Genomic DNA, 21,325 nt, shown 5'->3' with positions numbered 1-21,325 from the left:
TATAGCTCATAATTCTCAGAGAAAGGATTCTCTTTCTGGAAGAAAATTTAATAAAAACAAGAGTGAGTTAAATCAAATAAAAGTATCGCATGCCTATTACTTTTGTACTTCACAATTTCTATTCTTGCATCCAATGTAATTTCACTCTATCCAACGATAGAGCAGATGAAATGAAATAAACTCTAAAAGATAACATACTTGCTGAGTGAGATTCGCTCTGTATTCCCCTTAGGCATTTTTAGAAATAGAGAAATGAAACAAATAGAATCTGTAACTGGAATGTATTTTCGCGCGAGAGAGAAAGATGTTTGCTTGAAAGCGACTAGAAACTGTGTTTACCAACATATCAAGAGATGGCGTTTGAATCTCTGCTGTGCAAACTGCCTTGATATTAGGTAAACTGATGGAAACATCCCACGTTTTTTACTATATTATTCTTTTATTTTCGGGCTTATCGACTGGAAGAAACACATAGTCAGCAAATCCTTTTCTTTGTATCGTTTTTTGTTGAACAAAATGAAATCATCGAGACGCGTTTTATATGTCTGTACTTGATGGAATGTGCGTAAACCGCTTTCAGTGCACGTTTTCGTCTGCTGTTACCGTTTGCCAACTTTCCCTTCATTTTTCTCCTCTTCCACTTTCCGCGCTTTATCTTTCTCATAGACTCATTTGTTCAACAAGCTCCGATTTTTACTTCGCTTTTTTTTTCATTCTTTTTCTTTATCGTCAGCTTCCACTCTTCTATAATATCATCAGAAGACGATATTTTTATGTCGTTCTATTCTTTATACAATTTCCATTGTATTCATACAAAATGTCTTGTAATATAAAATTCCATCAAGAAGAGCCGTGAATTATTTCATGGCAAAAGCAGTTGTGGAACTAGAGGATGCAGTTCGCCCTGGACGACGCCTTTTCAGGGACGGAATTTTCTGCGTGAAAAAACTTTCTACACGGGTTATTCAGGTGGATTGTTGACGCATGAAGAATAATCAAGTTCTAAGTTACCGTGCAGAATTAAACTAAGGAGAAAAAGATTTTTACTCTAGATTAAGTATTTAAAGAGATCCCACTGTGATTTAAAAACCACATACGTTTGTTGTATTTTTTTTTTTTTTACTTCGTCGAAACTTTTGGTTGCAAATTATAAATATCGACTAAATTATGATCACGGTGGCATTCACAAGGAAGAATTCCTCCTTAAAAAGGAAATGGTTCAAAGTTTTATTTCCGTCATTGCTATGGCCCATCAGTGGCCGAGGGGTAAAGTCGCTGAACACTGGTAGTTCGACATGAGGTTTGAATCCCACGAACGGTATGGCTGCATGGGCCTTTTAGGGTTTTTCCCCATGTGTAAAGTGTATACGAGCTAGTTTCCCTTAGAAAGTCCTCCACGAAACATCCCTTTCCTTAGGCAGATAGACCTTGAAGCTTTGCCGTAATCACATAAACCAAACCGTTATTGCTAGGAAAATGAAAACAGGAACATGAAAGGTAGTCCTTTTGAATTATGCAGTTTATTCTAAAATACAATCTGCGGAACAAAATTCGAAGTGCTGTAACGCGAAATTTACTCTCAGTGGTTTGTAAATCTTGCCAGCTGTGAGAAGCGTTTTCCAAATAAAAATCATTTAAGAATTATTTAAGAATTCCACATCCATATTCAGTACTCAGAAATCTTTCTACATAACAACAAAAGCTATAAAATAGATCTATACGATGTCATGGATGGTTTTGAGAACAAAAAATCACGAAAAATAGGAATATAATTTTAAAATGTTGAAATTAAAGTCTGCCTTCAAAACTAAAAATAGTTTTAATTTACTCCTGTATGTAGTTTTTGACGAGCGGAAAATATTACTAGGCAATACGATTTTTGAAGAAGGGTGTATCATGTTATGACCTGAAAACTAAATTGCATATTTGAGATACATAATATATGGCATGAAAATGTTTTGTTTACTAAATACGCTAGGATTATATATACACAGTGTTCGCAAAAGTCCTTGGCTTTTATTTCCTCAGTCGTTGGTCGCAGACACAGATTATTTCAATAATAGAAATTTTTCAGATGACGTAAATATTCTTGCCCTGACATTTTTAAATTAAAAAAAAAATCACTTTTGTTTAAATTACGAAATATAACCTTTTATGCTTTCTCACGTTTCATGCTTTCACACGTTCTCATGTCACGTGTATTTAAATTCTGGAAATTCTTTTACTCATTCTACGAGTAAAATAATAATAATTTTAAAAAAATCTGATGTGTACACCACATGACTTCCTTGTACGGAATATTAAATTATACGCATTTTTTCTTGCATTTCATTTAACTTATTAGATTGAATTAAACCTACTTCGCCGACAACGCATAAACCACAATAGAATAAATGCATTCTTTAAAATTCACTTTCTTTACCATAAGGACACTCTGGCGCTAGGTTTACTTAACAGTATTATATTTCGTTCATATTATAACTCAGAATGCACAAAATTTATATCATTTAAAGAATTATCTAATCGTTGCCACATGTTCTATTCAAATACTATAACAACGCTAGAACGATGTATAAAAGAAATTAAGCAAACAAAACGAAAAAGAAATTTTTCACAGACGATTGAGTATTTCTCATTCAATTAATTCAGTTTTCACTTCGAGACAAGACAAAAATACGTAAAAACTCAAAATACCTGTATTAAAAATTACGAAGTAAATCTTAAATACTTATTTCCTCGAAAAAATTCCAGAAAGGATTAAGCATGATTTAATTCGCAATAATAAATGAAGGCGTTATTTTTGTGTTGCGAAGCTTAGTCTCTCTAGATTGGCAATAAATCTACAATTTTGCTGTTTCAAATGTAAACAAATATGCCCGCCATGTTATTTAAACCTTAACCGCACTTAAACAGCTTTTAAATTGTTGATAATTGTATAAATATTGCTTCCAGAATTACGAAAGGCATAAAAACTTTAACCGGAAGATAAAAACAACATAATTCAATCATTTTTAAAGCAAAAAATGTACAATTTACAAACATAAAAGAGTAAAGAAACTGAGATCACTGAGCCGGGTAACAGAGTGGATATATTTATAAATATATTTATATACGTTTGGCGCGGCCGATTGAAACCAAAATACGATGTGCACATCTACATGTTATAGAAGTCTTATATACAAAATTTCAACGTTCTGAGGCTACTCGCTTTTGAGTTATGCGAGATACGTACATATGCACGCACGTACGTTCGTACGCACGTACGTACATACGTTCGTACAGACGCCACGAAACATTCTTTTCAGAATTCATTTTGAAGCAGTTTTTTAGTTTTTTTGGAGGAAAAGAGTCTTTTATTCTGTCCTTACGTATAGATATCACACAAAAACATCGTTAAATTGCATTCGAAAGCGGTCAAAGTGGATATTTTCGTGGAAATATGCTGCCTGAAGCTTTTCGCAATTACAATACTTCCTTTTTACTTCGTACAAGGAAGTAAAAATACAAAAGCGCAAGTCACCTACGATCAGATCAGGCCGCCCAGACGGGAAAGTGGTTAGTGACTGCCGTACCGAAGGTCCGTATTTGAATCGCGGAAAAGGCTTGGATGTAAAATTGTCTGTCCTTTCACAGGAGGTAAAGGTGGCCGCCTGTTAGCAACCTCCATAATAAAATGACCAACACTTCGGGCCTTAGTAAGTAGCCAAAGCCTAAAATGGCTAGTGCCCGCCTTAAAATAAATCAGTTCAGGAAAAGATTTCTGGTAATAGCACATTCAGCGCCGAGCTTCTCTATGCAGATCGTCGTAAAATTTATTTCTCTATCAGTCTTTTAGTTTTCTTGTACGAAGTAAAAGAAGTGTTGTAATAACGAAAAATTTTGGATTTCATATTTCAAAGGAAATATCTATCTTGACCGTCCCCTAGTCCATTTTGATTATTTTTTTACGTGGCGTTTGTACTCAAGCTGCAAAAGCCATTTGCACTTCTACAGCTGAAGAGAAGGTTCTATATTTGAATCTTCGAAAGTAGTCCTGCAAATTTATGAATATTATGCTGCTTTAATTCCTCCAGTAATCTTCATGGCAATATTAAAAACGTAATTTTAGCGATTGAAACTTATAAATTAACTTGTGATAACATTATTTCGGCATACCGATTACAAAAAAAAAAAAAAAAAAAAAAAAGAAGAAGAAGAAGAAAGAAAGAAAGAAAGAATATAAGGCACTCGTAAATCACAAAAGAATATTATTGTTTGGCATTTAAAGGACGAAAATAAATTTCAGATTATTTTAATTTGCATAGTAAGACACCTCAAAGCAAGTTGAAAATGATGTCAAATATCTTACATTTTGAAGATCAATATCTCAACCATTTTTACTTCCTTGTACGAAATAAAGGAAATATTGTAATCGTTCTTCGGAAATATACATTTTGAATGTTTCCGAATTCATTTGGATAATTTTTGTGCGTGACGTCCACGTGGACCGTTAGGATAAAGGATTCTTTTTTCCAAAACGGATTGTTAGATGGATTTAAAAGGGAATTTTTTGTGATATCTGTACGTACCTACGTATGTACGCATGCGTGTATTTCGCGTGGCTTTAAACCGATTAGCCGTAGAAAGCTGAAATTCTTTAGGGGCTGCTTTAACATCTACTTGTGCACCATCTCTTCTTACTGCAACCAGCAGTACCAAACGTACAACGAAATCTGACTACATAATAAGAGTTTATGTACGTAATTAGTCTAACCATAAATATCTAATTAACAATATTTAATATCAGTTTATTGTTGTTCAAAAAAAAGATTATTTAATAGGCCGTACAAGGAAGTCATGTTGACTCAACATCGAAATTTCTGTCATACAGGAGTCAAATCTTTTTGGTTTTGATTTTTCATAATGAGTATAAATGTTTCCAAAGTATAGGTATAAGTAACAGGAAAACATATAAAAACTTAGATTTTGTAAATTTTATAAAAATTAATTTTTTCATTAAATATGTCATTTAAAAAATTTGTAATTGGAAGGTCAAAGACCAATGGATGCAAAAATAAAGACTAAATAAGGCTAGGACTTTTCTGGACGCGGTGTGTGTGTTGCGTTTTCTACCTTTTCATATTATTTATGTTACTTATATTACCAGTGACCAATTTTCTTAATAAAATGGTCTTCACACCTTTTTTAAATTTTATTTAATAAACAATAACTATTTACGAAAACAAACCACATCCTGTTACACTAATTCCTCTATTTCAAAGCTCTTTCTGCATCTTCGCAAATAGTCATCTCTCCTATCTCCCTTCGTCTCTCTTAGTTCTAGAAATAATACAATGCTTTCTTCGAAACGTTCAACTGTGACCAAGTTATTTATTTTCAAGTTATAAAAAAAGGAGATTTAGAAGAATAAGATCTTATAATTAAGCAAAGTAACAACTTTGTGCTTTGCTTAGATGTTTAGCCAAAACATTATTGATTTCTAGGGTAAACTGATACAGGTCCCTCTTTATTAGGAGCGAAGAAATCTTGCAACGAAGGAAAGAGACACAGCCGTATTTATACCAAACCCAGCGAATGAAGGTAGCACCATCTGTTCATAGAAATAATAACTCCCTGAAAAATTAAGTTGACAGAGTTTTAAAAGTTGGATTTAAGTCACTAATTGAAACTGGACTAACAAGCTACTGGAGGACTGGATTGGAATTAAAGTCATTAATTAAACAAAATATTTTTTACTTATGCCCGTACCTATTCGCCCTCGAAATCGATAGTCCTGTTTAATATTTATTCCCAATACAGGGTTGTTGATGCGCACGCGCGGGAATGAGCGAACGGCGAAGTGAAGAAAAGGTATTCGTAACATGTTTGAACAAGTCTGAGCGCGGCCTAGAATAAGCCATTATAGATTTATTTTGTTCAACGTCTAGTGTGCAAAGGTGTAACCGTGGATGTAAAACAGACAGGTTTGCTCTAAAAATTAGAAAAAAATATAGCAAAAAGAAACGTGATCTGAAAAAAACATCTGCCAAGTTAATAAATATCAAAATCTAATATGTTACTCGCATCGATATGAAAATCTTAACTTCTGAAATCGAAATGTTTTGGATTAATTCTTTGTATAATTTTTCATTCAACACTCTTATGGGCTTTAAAATGAAGTACCATTTTTGGTTGTCCAATTTTACCCAAACTCCATATCAACTCTTTATATGAATTTAGAAAGCTTAGAAACGGAAAATAGAAATTTTGGAAGTTTCATATAAGAGTTACCGCAGACGAAAAAATCGTCACACGCAGACAAATAGTATTGTACAAATAGTCAAAATGTGTTGGGAGGATTATAATTCGTGCTTATTCACTGAAAACTCACTATCGAAATTTTGGACCCAAATTATTACTGTTCTTACATTGTAAACAGGTTGGCTGAAGGTAAAAATGAATAATATCCTTCCACGGAAACGCGACAATTATGATTACCTAAGGTTTGAAAATAACTTTTCTTTACAGTTACAAATTACTATCGAAATTTTGTTGAATTTTTCATTCACGAAGCAATACATCAAGGTAAATTCTTTCTGTAAGAACTATTCCTATTTTTTATTATCAAAACTGAAGGTTATTCGAACTTTTTTGTAGTCAGAATTTTGGGCATGCAAGCTGGAAGATAATTTTCTTTTTTTCTTCTTTGAGGATTCTTTAGATGGAGGTTTTTATGTAATTCTATGGATGAGCCATCATAGTTCTTTAACGAACAACCGTTCCTTGTGATAAAAATGCCTTCTGTTAGCGAAGCCAAATCGTTCCTTTGAGTGTTTTCCAGAACATTAAGATTGCTCTTCATAATGTTTTTCTCATGTCTTTTATGAAGCTCTAAGATATATTTGATACGTTTGGTTACATAAATCTTCAATTTTTCCCCTTTATGATTTCTGTTTGAAAACAGATATGCGACAATATATTTTTTCTTTTCTTTCTCAGCTGTATTCATTTACTTATTTATAATACAAGACTTTCTTGGAAGAGAAGCAGATTCAGAGTCGCGAAATGAAATTTAAAATCTATATACATAAAGAAGAGCGTCTGTGTGATTATTTTTCATAAAAATCTAGAGTTTTATTTCGATCTTGATGATATTTGGCATACTTGACCTTCAAAGCGAGAGAAAGGTCACTGTCAACGCCCCCACGGGGTTCGCCCTTTTTATATACATAAATGTTACGTTAATTTAACGAATTTTTTATTAAAAACTCAGTGATTTAAAAGCTTTGTGTTGCTACTCTGCAAAACGTAACATATTTATGCTAAAATCTGATCAGAAAACTCGGGAAAGCGGAATATATTTGTCTTTCGAATTTAAGAAAGAATTAAAAGAAATTTACTACTCTTTCCCAAATTAGAATCTTTTTATCTTCCAAGTAGCAGTATGCTGTGGCTCTATTTGATTTTTGTTTCAAATTTATTCGCTTATTAATTAAGAAAATAAGCGATTTAAATGCAATAAACTCAGAGACATTTTAATTATCATTAATTATTAGCTGATGACCTTAAATATCCTTAGCTAAAGTAATTAAAATCATATATACATATAAAGAAGAGTATCAGTTTGTTTATTTGTATAATTGTAATTCATACAGATCTGCGGTTGCATTTCATTCTTGAAATAATTTTTCACAGGTTTGCACTGTCTGCATAAAATTTCGAAAAAACACCCCAAGGGGGTCGACCTCACAGAGTATATTTTGTAACATACCCCTTGCGGCTCCCATCCTAGGTTTACGTGGAAGTTGTTGCATTTTCTCTGCCAATAGGGACGCATGCTAAATAAGGGCTTTTTTTAAAAATATTTTTACATATTTTCAAATTTAAAACCATGTCAGTCATCTTAGATTCACGTCGTCGTTGTGGCCTACCCGCTATCAGTTCCTAGCAAAACCGTAAGATCCAGCGAGATAAATAATATTTAAAAACTGAAATCGTAGAGTTTGTTAATCAAAAATTCATTAGAATTTTGCAAAATATTAAAAAAATAATAACCTTAATTTGAAATTCAACATTCGGGCTTCAAGATGAACATTTTCGGTTGGAGGAGTATGTTATTCAAAATTTGATGACTCTGGGTACCTTTTCTTTCACAATGCGAGGAGCATACTACAACATAATTTCTTTAAAAATAATACAGGGCGATAATATTCGGGGGTAAGAATTTGAAAATTGATACAGGCGTTTATAGTGGAGGACACAAAATTTTGTTTGCATACTACTATCCATTCGGACTGACGCTCTCTTGGGCAAAAACACCTTTAAAATTATCTCATATTCAATTCGGAATATACCACATACTTTTGTATGTGATTTATTTCGGATTGAATGTCAATGTGGTCATCAAATTTTGAATAACCGCAAAAAACAGAGGCGCAAAGCATGCCAAAAGCAGAAATAAAATACGTAAAATACGAAATTTACATCTTTCCCTACATCGCTGTCAAGGGGTTTCTTTAACGAATGTTCAAAATTTATCTACGGTTTGTTCAATAGTAGCAGACTGGTAAGTGAAAGATAAAAGTATTTTATTTCGAGGAGTGACAACACTTTTTTCATATTGATTTAATCTAGAAGAATTTGATTTAAAATAATTAAACTAAATGGAGTTAAATTGATTAAATTTAAAATTATGCTTTGCCGAATGATAACAGATTGCTTTTCAATCGATGAGTTTCTTAATTTTTTTAAGATTGTACAAAACATAAACAAAAAATAAATTCAAGCTTCGCGGTGCAAAGCGTGGCGCGGAAGCCTGCAAGAACTAACTAAAATATATTCAATTGATGCCATAATTATTACTATAACTACAGAGGATGTTTACGCAATTTTAGAACAGAGTCTGTAAAGAATTTTAGAAGACCAAATTTTTTGGAGTAGAAAATTCTCGCAACAGGTTATTACTTGAGGAATGTCATCTGCAGCTTTTAAATTGATTGTTCTTTCAAAATGTCGCTCGTAAACAATTTGTGGATTGAAGAATACGTTTTTGCTCTTTTCGAAGGGAAATATTCCTATATCATAATTTTAAAAACTTTAAGAAATACATGTTATTAAAGTTTTTAAGTGAAAATAAGCAACATTTTTAATCGTAAAGGAAAAAATCATCAATATTGCTACATGGAGATAAGACTCTAAATGAATACCCATAAAATGCATATATTGTTTCTAATGTTTTTAAAATTAAAAAAATTAGTAATGATAAATATTCCGCCGACGCAGAAGTCAGTTACAAAATCTTTAAACGTTACTGTAACAGCAATAAATAAAATAACAAACCCATATTTAGAACTTAAGCCTAAAGAATTTTTTCTGTAGCTTTTGCGGAAGCATGTACCTCAATTCAGAACAATTTATAGAAATCCGTGTGAACATTGTCTAGGACATAAACGGAAATACATTCTGAAAGGGATGAAGGATGGGTTTGCCTAAATGCAACAAAAAAGGTCTATTTATTATTGAGAACGAAGAGAAAAATTAGTATACAGTCCTGGTTCGTCAATGCAAAGAAAATCTCAATAAGGGCTTTATGATGGTCTCAGGATTCTCTTAGGATGACAAATTAAAATATAAGAAAAGTGGGGAAATTTTTTAAAATTATGAACTAGCCACTTACTTGGTTGCCGCCTAAGATAATTATTATAAAAAACGAAAAAAGGGCTTCAGATGCTAATTAACCATAACAGAGATTAAGGACTGTGGTTATTGCTTTTAAATCTCTTAGTTGGTTAATAATTACAAAAGAAATTCAGTTTGAAAGAAAAATTAGATAGCTTACCCTCTTGCCGAATAGCAACACACTGGCTCGCGGTAGATAAAAATGTTTTATTTCAGGAGTGACAACACATTTCTTTTGAATATCCGAGTCTGTTGATTAAGTTTGAAACACAAATATGGTACGCTTTGATGACTGGCAACACACTGCATTTAAACAGCTGTGTTTGTTAATAATTTTATTAAATTTACATAAAGAATAAACACCGTATTTCCTCGTGTAGTTTTCCTCTTGGCCTTTTGCCGCTTAGCAAATCGTATTCCTTCGATTATTTTTACGTTTATCCAATGATTTCAAGAAGAATGAGCCCACCAGTGGCAGAGTGGTAAAATCGCTGAGCATTGATAGTTCCGACCTGCTTCCGTTTCGGGCGAACGAGCTGGCTGCATGGGCGTTTTCGTGAATTTCCCCATGTGTGACGTGAATATGAGTCATTTTGCCTTCGAAATTCCTACCCTTAGACAGATAGCTCTAGTGTGATTTGTCATAATCTATCAAACTAAACGAAGAAGAAAGGTGAAGACTCATTCATTAAGATGGCCCTGGGGCTTTACGAAATAACTGAGCAGGAGCGAGGCGTGTTCGACTGAGTTAAACTTCGTTTGATAAATATGTAAATATGTAATATGTACTAAAGAATAATAAACAACAGAAATATTATCGGAAATGAAAAATTCAAATTTCTACGTATTTTGTATATGGAATCTAAAGTTTGGCACGTGTAAGATAGTTTCTGTTAGTTACACTTTGTAATTCAAATGCATTGGAGCCAGACATTAAATCCTTAGATTGACATTTCGTCTAAATAAATCTAACATTTAATTCAAACCAAAAATAAAGATATTAAGAAAACTGAGAAACTTTTCAGGAAAAATTTACCAATTGGGACAAAACTTGAGAATAACGAAGAACAGCAGCCTTCTCTTACTTTTTAAACTTTTTTTGACGCACGCTATATACCATATGTAAATTTATAAACTTCTTTATCTCTTACTACAGATTAACACTTGATGGCGTTTCGATTTCCTTTGAAACGACATGAATAATTTGTAACCCTGAAGAGAAGATACTAGGAATTAGATATATCCATCATAGATTGTACATGCTCATCAGTTAATCGGGTTATTTTCTTATTAACTTTCAACTGAGACAAAAAGCTACACGCATATAAAACTGTTCCCAGACAAAAATCATACAAAAATTCGTAAGTGAGTTTGTTTTTGACAAAAGTAAGGATAACTAATAAAATCTGTTATCTTTAAGCCCCTGAATGAGATTTATATGTCACTGTAAATTAATTCGCTACATTTATAGATTTTATGATGAGTTATTCATACTCATTTTTAACGGTAATGAAAGTAACGAAACTCGTATTTTAAATAACTAAAATCTTGAAAATTTTTCTCACCATATTTGAAATAAATACGGAATTGAAATGCCGTCGCGGGCGATACGATATTGCTTGGGGAACAGCAAGCTGCCAGTTCGAGACCACTGATGTATAACACACCCACAGATTTCACAAATATATTTATATGTAAACATTATATCCATTATTTTCAAACCTATGTTGATTAATCTATTTAACCCGCACACCTTCGCTATTGTAAAGCCCATGTTATAGCGGAAAATACACATCCATTCGTTTAAAGATGCTGATGTAATTCAAAGAAAATACTACTGCCCTGAAAAGGATCCATCTAATCAAAAGAGAACGTGATTGATCGGATAATTCGAAGCTATTCTCAGCATCTTACAATAGAGTCTTTGAAGGAAAGAAATTTATCCCCAGGCCCTAGCGAATAAAAACTTCTTAATGCTCTTCCCTCGTCAAAAGCGGGAATGCTCTAAGCTTACGTTAGTTAAGAGTCCTATTGTGCTTAATAAGCCCTTAAAGGAGTCTTCTTAAAGGATGCAGGCTTCTACAATTCGAGCACTGTTTTACTTAGGTGAACATGATAAAATAATGGAGTAAATTGTATTGGGCATATCACGGTCTGTCTCTTTCATTGAATATAGTATATAAAGTATTTCCGTTGATATATTAGAATTAAAACCCTCTGACAATGCAAGGGTCTGTGGACATGCTTATAATTAATTAATTAGCACCACAGATGCTATTCATCTCCCAACTCACTTTTTTGTCTGAATCGCTTTTAAGATTATTGCCACAAAATGTTATCGGGAAGTATTATTTAAAAAGTGAAGAATCACTATTTGTCACAATGTAAATTACGATGGTACCTAGAGCCATCGAAGTTTCAAAACACATAGTCCTCCACTCGAACATGAGCACTTTGAAGCAGGAAGATGGTTTTTGACTTTTTCATATTTTGTACAAACTTAACGAAATTTTGCTTATCAAACTTATCGGTTTGAAAGCGAGAAGTGGCAAAACAGTTTATGTAAAATATTTATCTTAAAATCTCTAACCATAATTTCGGCTTTTTGAAAGCAAGACCACTGACCACTCCATCGGCTAGTTTTCAAAGAAATTATATAGCGGACATAAAAAGAAACCCCTAACACTTAATCAGGAATTCTAAAAGCATGCTATTTTTATATTTTGTGATTTTGCTCTTTTGACTTTTATGTTATACTGTAATGAAATAAAATTCCAAGAAATGCTTTTGAATGTAAATGCGAAGAAAACGATGCTTAATAATTAAGCTAAAAAAAATAAAAGATTTTGATAGCAGGAATGGGTCGAAAAGCAGATTTGGTGCTCTGCGATGCTCAACGAGAGTATAAAAACCTTAATAAATCATCTGATGTGCCGTTCAAATTTGAATCCTTTCAGATTTTCTTTCTTTTTACTTCCTTGTACGAAGTAAAAAGGAAGCATTGTAATCGCGAAAAGTTTCAGACAGCATATTTCAAAGAAAATATCCATTTTGATCGCTATCGAATGCAATTTCACGATGCCTTTGCATGATATCTGTACGTAAGGGCAGAATAAAATACTCTTTTCCTTCAAAAAAATTATAAAACTGCTTTAAAATTAATTCTGAGGAGAATTTTTCGTCTGTACGAACGTATGTGCACCTCGTATTTTGGTTGCAATCGGCCGCACCAAACGTATATAAATATATTTATATATATATCCACTCTGTTACCCGGCTCAGTCATCTCAGTTTCTTTACTCTTATATGTTGGTAAATTGTACATTTTTTGCTTTAAAAAGGATTGAATTATGTTGTTTTTATCTTCCGGTTAAGGATTTTATGCCTTTAGTAAATCTGTGTGCAATATTTTTAGAATTATCAGCAATTTTAAAGTTGTTTAATTGCCGCTAAGCCTTTTTTAGTGGCGGCCGTTGATGTTTACATTTGAAACAGGAGACTAGTGGATTTGCTGCCAATCTAGAGAAACTTAGCTTCGCAACAACAAAGATAACGCCTTCATTTATTATTTAAATCATGCTTAATCCGTTCTGAAATTTTTTCGAGGAACTAAGCGTTTAAGATTTACTTCGTAATTTTTAATATAGATATTTTGAGTTTTTATGTATTTTTGCCTTCTCGCGAAGTGAGAACTGAATTAATTAAATGAGAAATACTCAATCGTCTGTGAAAAACTGTTTCTTTTTTGTTTTGTTTTCTTAATTTCTTTTATACATCATTCTAGCTTTATTATAGTATTTGAATAGAACATGTGGCAACGATTAGATAATTCTTTAAATGATATAAATTTTGTGCATTATGAGTTATAATATGAACGAAATATATAAGTTAACTGCTATATAATTGTTGGATTATATAACAGTTAACTTAGTTTCCGTTATAAAATTATTATATAAGTTAACTGTTATATAATTATTAATACTGTTAAGTGAATCTAGCGCCAGAGTGTCGCTATCGTAAACAAATACTAGAGTGAATTTTAAAGAATGCATTTATTCTATTGTGGTTTATGCGCTGTGGGCGAAGTAGATTTAATTCAATCCAATAAGTTTAAATTAAAAGCAAGAAAAAATGCGTATAATTTAATATTCCAATACAAGGAAGTCATGTGGTGTACACATCAGATTTTTTTAGTGTATGTTTTCATAAACATTCAAGCGCTAAGATTGCTATCTCATTGTTGGCGTATGTAAGTGAAACCTTTGCTTCATTTTTAAAGAAGAAAACATAAAAACCTTATGATTAGAAGTTGCGTAAATACTTACAAAATTAATTTTTTTAAATTTAAAAATGCTGTCGTATAAATATTTCCCTAATTTAAACCCTTTTTTGTAAGAGGAAGTAGTATACTAAGACCGGCAATAAATATTGGCCATATAAGCACGCTTGCGTAAACGTGTATGTTTGGATAATGCATTCAGCACTTCTTATATTTCAATACTCTAGAGTGGATACTAGAGTGGATACTCCAGAGTGGATATTTGTTGACGAAAAGTTATCGTGTGAATTTTAAGAATGTGAAATATGCTTGCACGGAATGATAGAAAGACATATGATCTGACATATGATCAGCTAATGCATTTTTCATTAGCATTAAGTATGAAACTGTTTGCGACTTTAATAACTTATTCATTAACTACGAAATTACTAAACCTCGTGTGTGCATTATTCAAATAACTTGACGTTATGCAGCACTTTCAGTTTTAAAAAATGATACTAGTGTTCCATAAAGAGAAGTAATATTAATGAGAGACTTCTATTCCGCGAAAACAGTGTGACACTCGTATGTAAATTAAAGAAGGCATTGATCATGCAAAATTTAACTAAGACTGGTATATGAATTACATTTATTTACACAATGACTCGCATCCGTAGAAGGGGATGATAAATCTAAGAATTTACAAAAAGGAAAATCGTACCAGAAAACTTCTTTTTTTTATGCTCTCGCTGAGCACCGTAGCCTGCTCTTGGACTCAGTCCGGTTAACATACGTTTTCTGTCTTTTTAGCTAAAGCATCAAAATTCAAGGGCAAAATTACGAAAATGTTAAAAAGAACAGCTATCTTTAGAATTCCCGATCGAGTGTTAGGGGGTTGACATACACCTTTTTGTTATATATTCGCTATTCTGGAAAATTAAGAGTACAGGTGCAAGTCTGTTTAACATTGAGTAAATGGGTTCAGTAATTTGGCGAGATTTGCAACGGTTTTGGAGGCTAAATTTTATCTCCAAATTTGGCGAGAAATCACCTAAAGTCGCTAAACTTGGCGACCATTTGGCGACACTTTGGTCCGATCCCTGTATCACTGTAGTACGTATTGTAATTGAATAAATGTGATTGATCACTATATTAGCTGTAACAGTAATTCCAACCTCATCCAGTAGCTTCGAGAAGCAGAAAGTAATAGAAATATCTAGGCGGGCGGGTGAAAACTATGTAAGGCCGGTGAGAACATCTGGCCTCACTAGTTGTTGTTGTTAGCTCGGCGTGAATTCCCAGTACTATCTCCGGTTTCGCTTCTCTGTTTAGCTGAGCTTTGCATTGCATTGTGTTTAACATTCATAGTAGTCTGAAGTGTAAGTACTTATTGCACTCTGTGATATTGTGAAGAGTTATACAACTATTTTTGTGAAAAGTTCCAGATCTCTGAAGTGTTTCTCTCGATAAAATAAATTTATCAATCTATCAACGGAGCTGTGAACATTCAATCTGTTACGAACCCATACGCTTCCAACAATAAATATATAGAGTGTCCAGATGTCAGGCGAATGCCCAAATCTGGCCAACAATATATGAAACCATTATCATTATTACATTTTTAAGCATCCTGTAGAATGCCTACTGAGAGACTGGCAAAGTATGAAATGCATCTTCGATTCGTTTTGCATTTCCACCCATTTAATACGTTCATACATAATCCATAATCCGCACATTTAATACATTCATTCCATACACTTTCAAACACTGCTTTCTTTAATAAGAAAGGCATAAATTTTGTTTTGTACAGATTTCATCTTTCTTTACGTTACTTCGAATAAAAGTTTTAATGCAGTCTCAATATTTGTTCAAAGTAACATTTATACTTTTGAGGAATGCACACCTTATCATAACATGTTTACATAGTTTGCCTAAATAGCATTGGCCAATCTAACAAAATGCCTAGGTATTTTATACAATGCCTAGTCAAAGTATATAATAATTCTCACACTTTGTAGAGACATTAGGTATTTTGGAATCATCATCCACCACCCTTTTAGTTCGGGCCCCACTGTAGAGACATTAGGTATTTTGAAAGCAGGAAAGATGAAAAATGAGCAATGCCTTCACCTGGAATTGAACCACGAACTTCTGTAATACGCGTCCAGCGTGCAAACCACTGCACCAGAAAGGCACGCTAACAAGGCGGGAGAAATACCTTATAACTTGATACCTTACATAAAAAATATCGGGCATTCTGTAAAATGCCTACATATTCTGGAGAATGTCGGCATTTCGTACATTGCTTGTAACATATATAAAGAATGGCGGCACCATGGGGTGGTTTTTGAGAAATTTTATGTAGGCAATGAACTTTCCTTGAAGATCAGGTGTGTTAAATTTCTTTAAGATCGGAATAAAACTGTAGATTTGTATGAAAGACAAACACATGGACACTCTTCTTTATTATTACAGTAGATTACAATAAATGTATTATAATTAATAAATTATTTTATTTTAAAATAAGCATACATATCAATTATAACGAATTTGCATTGGGAAGAAATTAAAATATTAGTTTTTCAACCCTCTTAGTAAACTCTTAAATGATATATAATAACACAATGGTACAAAACATTATCTTCAGATTTATATAGGACTCTGGAGAAACATTTTAACACTGGAATATGCACCTTCGGAACATCAAACAACCATTTTGCCCCTACTAAAATATTTCCCAAGACTTTACCCATTTCTTTAACTCTCCTCTTTCAGAAATAGCCTTAGTTTTTAAAAATATGCCTGACACTTCATTCTTAGGATGATAATGATGATATACTTGCATTTTTATGCTAAGTAGTTTAATTTACTTCCATGAAAGATCCCGTATGTGTATCAACAAAAGGGGGTATTTAAGGCTACAAAAATGCCACCATGGAACATTTTGCAACGTTCTTTTCGCGAAGCTTGTGAATTCTTCTGCCGTGATGCACTCACCACTCTAATGAGCTAGAGTTCTGAATGAAAAAAGAAATTCCCATGCTCTGGAAGTCTGAGGGATTGCATCCGATAAGCCTGAAATTAGTTTGTTATTTTGTTTGCCGTGTGTGGTAGCAGGCGGTGGGTTATTTTTGACGAATAAATTGCAGTGAGTTCTCAGAGAAGATGTTAACAGCCACTAAGGGGATGGCACTAATATCCTCAACGTCTAATCTTAATGGTTAATATGCGTTTCGGGAATTTCTTATGTCGTTGGGCTGAAATTAAGTCTTTATAAAAATGATATTTGAATAAGAAATGTATATTGAACTCACAGTTATTATCTGCGCAAGATACATTAGCTACAGATTTTTCGCAACTGTGTAATGATATTTACTAGATGGTCTCGATATGTTTTGTTAATTGGATAGAAAATAAATCATGATTTATAAAATGAAGTACACTTTAAACTTTCATTCCCGATGTTGTTTTGTTTCGTTTTCCAAAAAAGGAGAAACTAAGAAAATAAAACCAAAATTAATTAAAAAGCCTTTTATAAAAATTTAAAAAGTTGGAATCTTTTAAACTAGAGGATATGGATTTAAATGATGAATGAATTTAAAGAAACTGAAAAATATTGCAAAAATGAATTATGCGAAAAATATCAAATAAAAGAGTACAAAAAAAAAAAAAAAAATCTGGAAAGGTCCAGATTTTAGCGATCGCACAAAAGGATCATTTTAAAAATTAATATAGTGCATCAGTAGAAATTATAGATAGTAATGGCCCAGGTAGAATGGTGAAATTTAGAATGGATATGCAATTAGACTAACATTTCATTCTCTACATCTTCTGTATATTTAAAGAGTGAACAATTGTGCAGTATCATGAATTAAATAAATTTTTATTTCAATCAATCAGATAGAAAAGGAAAAAACTGGTATTCTTAAGAACTGCATCTATTGCCTAGTTTTTTACTTCGCTAGTATGAAGTAAATGAAGTATTGTAATCGCAAAAAATTTTCCAGTATCGTATTTCAATGAAATTATCCATTTTGACCTCTATTGAATGCAATTTAACGATGTTTTTGCGTGACATCTGTACGTAAGGACACAATAAAGGACTTTTTTACCGAAAGGGGTTGCAAAAAGGATTTAAAATATATTCAAAAGAGATTTTTTGTAACATCTTTTTATTCGTAACATTTTTTCGTACGTATGTATACTGTACGTATATATGTATGTATGTATGGTCTGTTGTTTCGGATATATCTCTAACTATGATGAAATAGCTGATAACTTCTTAGTTAGGCAGTGGTCAACTATTTTATACAGCTTCTTAGTTAGGCAGTGATCAGCTATATAAATAAACATATAGTTACGCGAAACAAACTAATTTAGTTACTTAAGTAATACAAAAAAAATAAAGTAAAAATACAACGCAGGAATAATTATAAATGTTTTCTTTTAGGAATAATTTTTAAAACAAGCCAAATTATAAGTATAAATTTATTGCTGTAATAAAAGTAATTAATAATAATAATTATTAATTTAACACTAATTATTTGCAACTAATAATTACTGTTTTGAAATTAATAATAATGTCCTGCAATAATTAATCTACTTTTCACATTTATAAAAATCATCTGTAACACTATTACCTGTAGTTAATTACAATAATTACTTAATTATAATAATATTATAATAACAAGAATTATTGTGTTTATAATTAAAACAGGTTTCGAAACTTTCTGTAATACATTACCTTCCTATTATTAGAGATTTATCAAAATTAACTATCTTCTATAATAATTAACCAGTAATAAATTCTGCTCTATTGATTTTAATACACTGTTCAGATTACATCTTGTTATAATATAATGTAATATAATATGCATAAATTAAGATAGAGAAATTTTAAAAACACGAGTTGTAATAAGTATAAATTTATTAATATTCTTGTAATAAGCTTTAATTAAGAACACTTATTATTAATTTAAGGGCATTGCTTTAAAAATTATAATATCTCATCATAAAAATATCCTGTAATAAGTATAAATTTACATATATGAGTAATTTAAAATTCCTTATTTTACAGCTATATCAACATCACAGATTACATCGTAGCGAGAGCGCCAGTGCCCTTTCTAAACTTGGCAGTTAGACAGCACGGTAAAATCTTGGATACAACACTCAATGTCCAGCCAGGAACTCCTCTGGAGATGCTAATTTATTTGGACAGGAACAGCGCTGGTAAGTAGTACTTTCATGAATTCTTAATATACACTTATAAAGACTTCGAAGACACCGTGTAATTTCGTAATATTTTAATGGGATATTTTTGTTTAGTCTTTGGTTTTAAAAAGAATTGTGCAATAGAACATTTTATTTAATACACACCATGTGCACAAAATTCCTTACCCGATCTTTATTTTCGCAGTTTGTCGTAGACATAAACTTCTAATTGTAAAAATGCTTCGAATGCCACAAATATTCACAATTTGGCATTTTAAAATTAAATAAAAAAATCGTTTTTGTAAAAAAGTACGGAATCTAATTTCTTATACACTCCTTCTGTCCTTTAATGTATATTTATGAAAATTCTGCTCTCATTATAAAAAATAAAACTTACAAATAAGAATAAAAAACACTAAAATCTGAAATGCTTTAAATTTTACAGATGTTACTATAAAGAGCTCTTTTAAAATTCAGTATGTCTTATCAGTGAGGATTACCGATAGAAATGACCTAAGAGAAACATCGAAACAGTTTATAGGATATTAGAAAAATAGATATTTAGACTAAAATAGGAACGTTGTATAACTTCTGTATGTTTGAAAAGTGAAAAATAGGTAACATAACATTAATAATAAAAATGGGTATTCAATGTATAAATACCTGATATTCCACAACTTACAAAAATATTTCAAGATTTCAGAAATGTGGCAAATGCCTAAAACAGGTTAAATATGGTAGGAAGTGTTTTAACAAAATAATTACATTAAGATTTCAATTAAAATATTCAATGTTTTTATGCGATATATCACGAACTAAATGCATTTTTATTTAAATAAATCAGATTAAAATGTAAAAGACTAATAATTTTAAGAACTGCATCTATTGCTTTTAAGTAGTTGAAATGGTTAATTAACCCCTTGGCCTACACGATATCTGCCAATTGCGCGAGCTATAGTAAACAAGAAAATCGGTCGCGCGCCGTGGCATTCAACTGTTCAGCCGTGTACCCGAACTGGCGCGAAATGTAAACTTTTCATGACATATATATTTCAGTGTAACGAAAGGAATTGTGAAATAATAAACAATATTTTGGTACAAACAGTAATTTTAAGACGTCTAGGGTGTAATCATAATCAATTGATCAGTTGACAAAAATAATTGCATGATGGGTATAAGCGGTTTTTAATGCTTTATACGAAATTATATTTGAAACGTGTGAACGTAACGGAGCTTTACGGGCAACTAAAGTAACAGATCATCCAGTTTCGTCAAAAACAACTGAAAAAAACAAAATACTGTCGTTACAATCAAAGGAAAATAACCGATGTAGGATAACTTGTTCTAATAATAATACGAGACATTTTATGCATAAGTTCCTCACCACGAGTCAGACTCGTGGCTTTTGTTTATAACACAAATTCTTTACCACGAGTCAGACTCGTGGCTTTTGTTTATGGCACAAATTCTTTACCACGAGTCAAACTCGTGGTTATAGGCCAAAGGGTTAATAACAGACTGATTAAATACGAAAGAATAATATATTACATTTTTCCAAATGGCAAAACAGAGTCGAATGAAAAGTGAATCAAAGCAAAATCATGTTTCAAGACTAATAGCCCTTTTGGGGCTAAAACGTACGAAGAACATTCTCCCAAATATTTAAAGTTCGAAGTCATATTCAAAGGCCGTATGCAAACTGAAGTGAAATATTTGCATTTGTAAACTAAAAATAAAATATCTTTGTAGGAAAAGGTTTATTATTTTAAGAGATTACATGAGAAGCATATTTATGCAAATTGTTGCAATTGATCGGTATAATTTATTAATTGACAATGTTTGAGTTTAAATGACACGCCGAATAACGATTATTGGAGATGTTAAGGCAACAAAAATCAGCGTAATATTTCATAATGTTGCAGGACTAGTTTCGAAGGTTTAAATGTAGAACCTCTATCAACACCTTTTTATCTGGACATGGTCCTTTGTCGACGTACTACTTTGCACGAAATTTGAACGATTCAGACAAGTGCGTATGTGGGGAAAAGGAGACATAGAGTACTTTATTTTCAAGTACCAGTTCACAAAAGAGCTACACTGCAAAGAAAGGACACAAATTACGCCTGAGTACATGAAATGCTTACTAACCATCCCTCAATTACAACATAAGATTTCCTTGATTATGAAGAAACTTTT

General features: G+C 32.0%; 1 protein-coding gene across 1 annotated transcript in view; it reads left to right on the top strand.

The window, feature by feature from the left end:
• LOC118187171 (uncharacterized) overlaps positions 1-21,325 on the top strand; it is a 732,208-nt gene that overhangs the window by 673,134 nt on the left and 37,749 nt on the right. The window contains exon 6 of the mRNA XM_085815129.1: positions 18,993-19,147. Coding sequence (XP_085671255.1) covers positions 18,993-19,147 — 155 coding nt within the window. The remainder of the gene's footprint in view (positions 1-18,992; positions 19,148-21,325) is intronic.

The sequence above is a fragment of the Stegodyphus dumicola genome, chromosome 4 (genome assembly GCF_044657685.1).
Source record: "Stegodyphus dumicola isolate Sdum_Otavi_A_Nest chromosome 4, ASM4465768v1".
In the NCBI taxonomy this organism is placed as follows: Eukaryota; Metazoa; Arthropoda; class Arachnida; order Araneae; family Eresidae; genus Stegodyphus; species Stegodyphus dumicola.
This window is presented reverse-complemented; position numbering and strand designations above follow the sequence as displayed.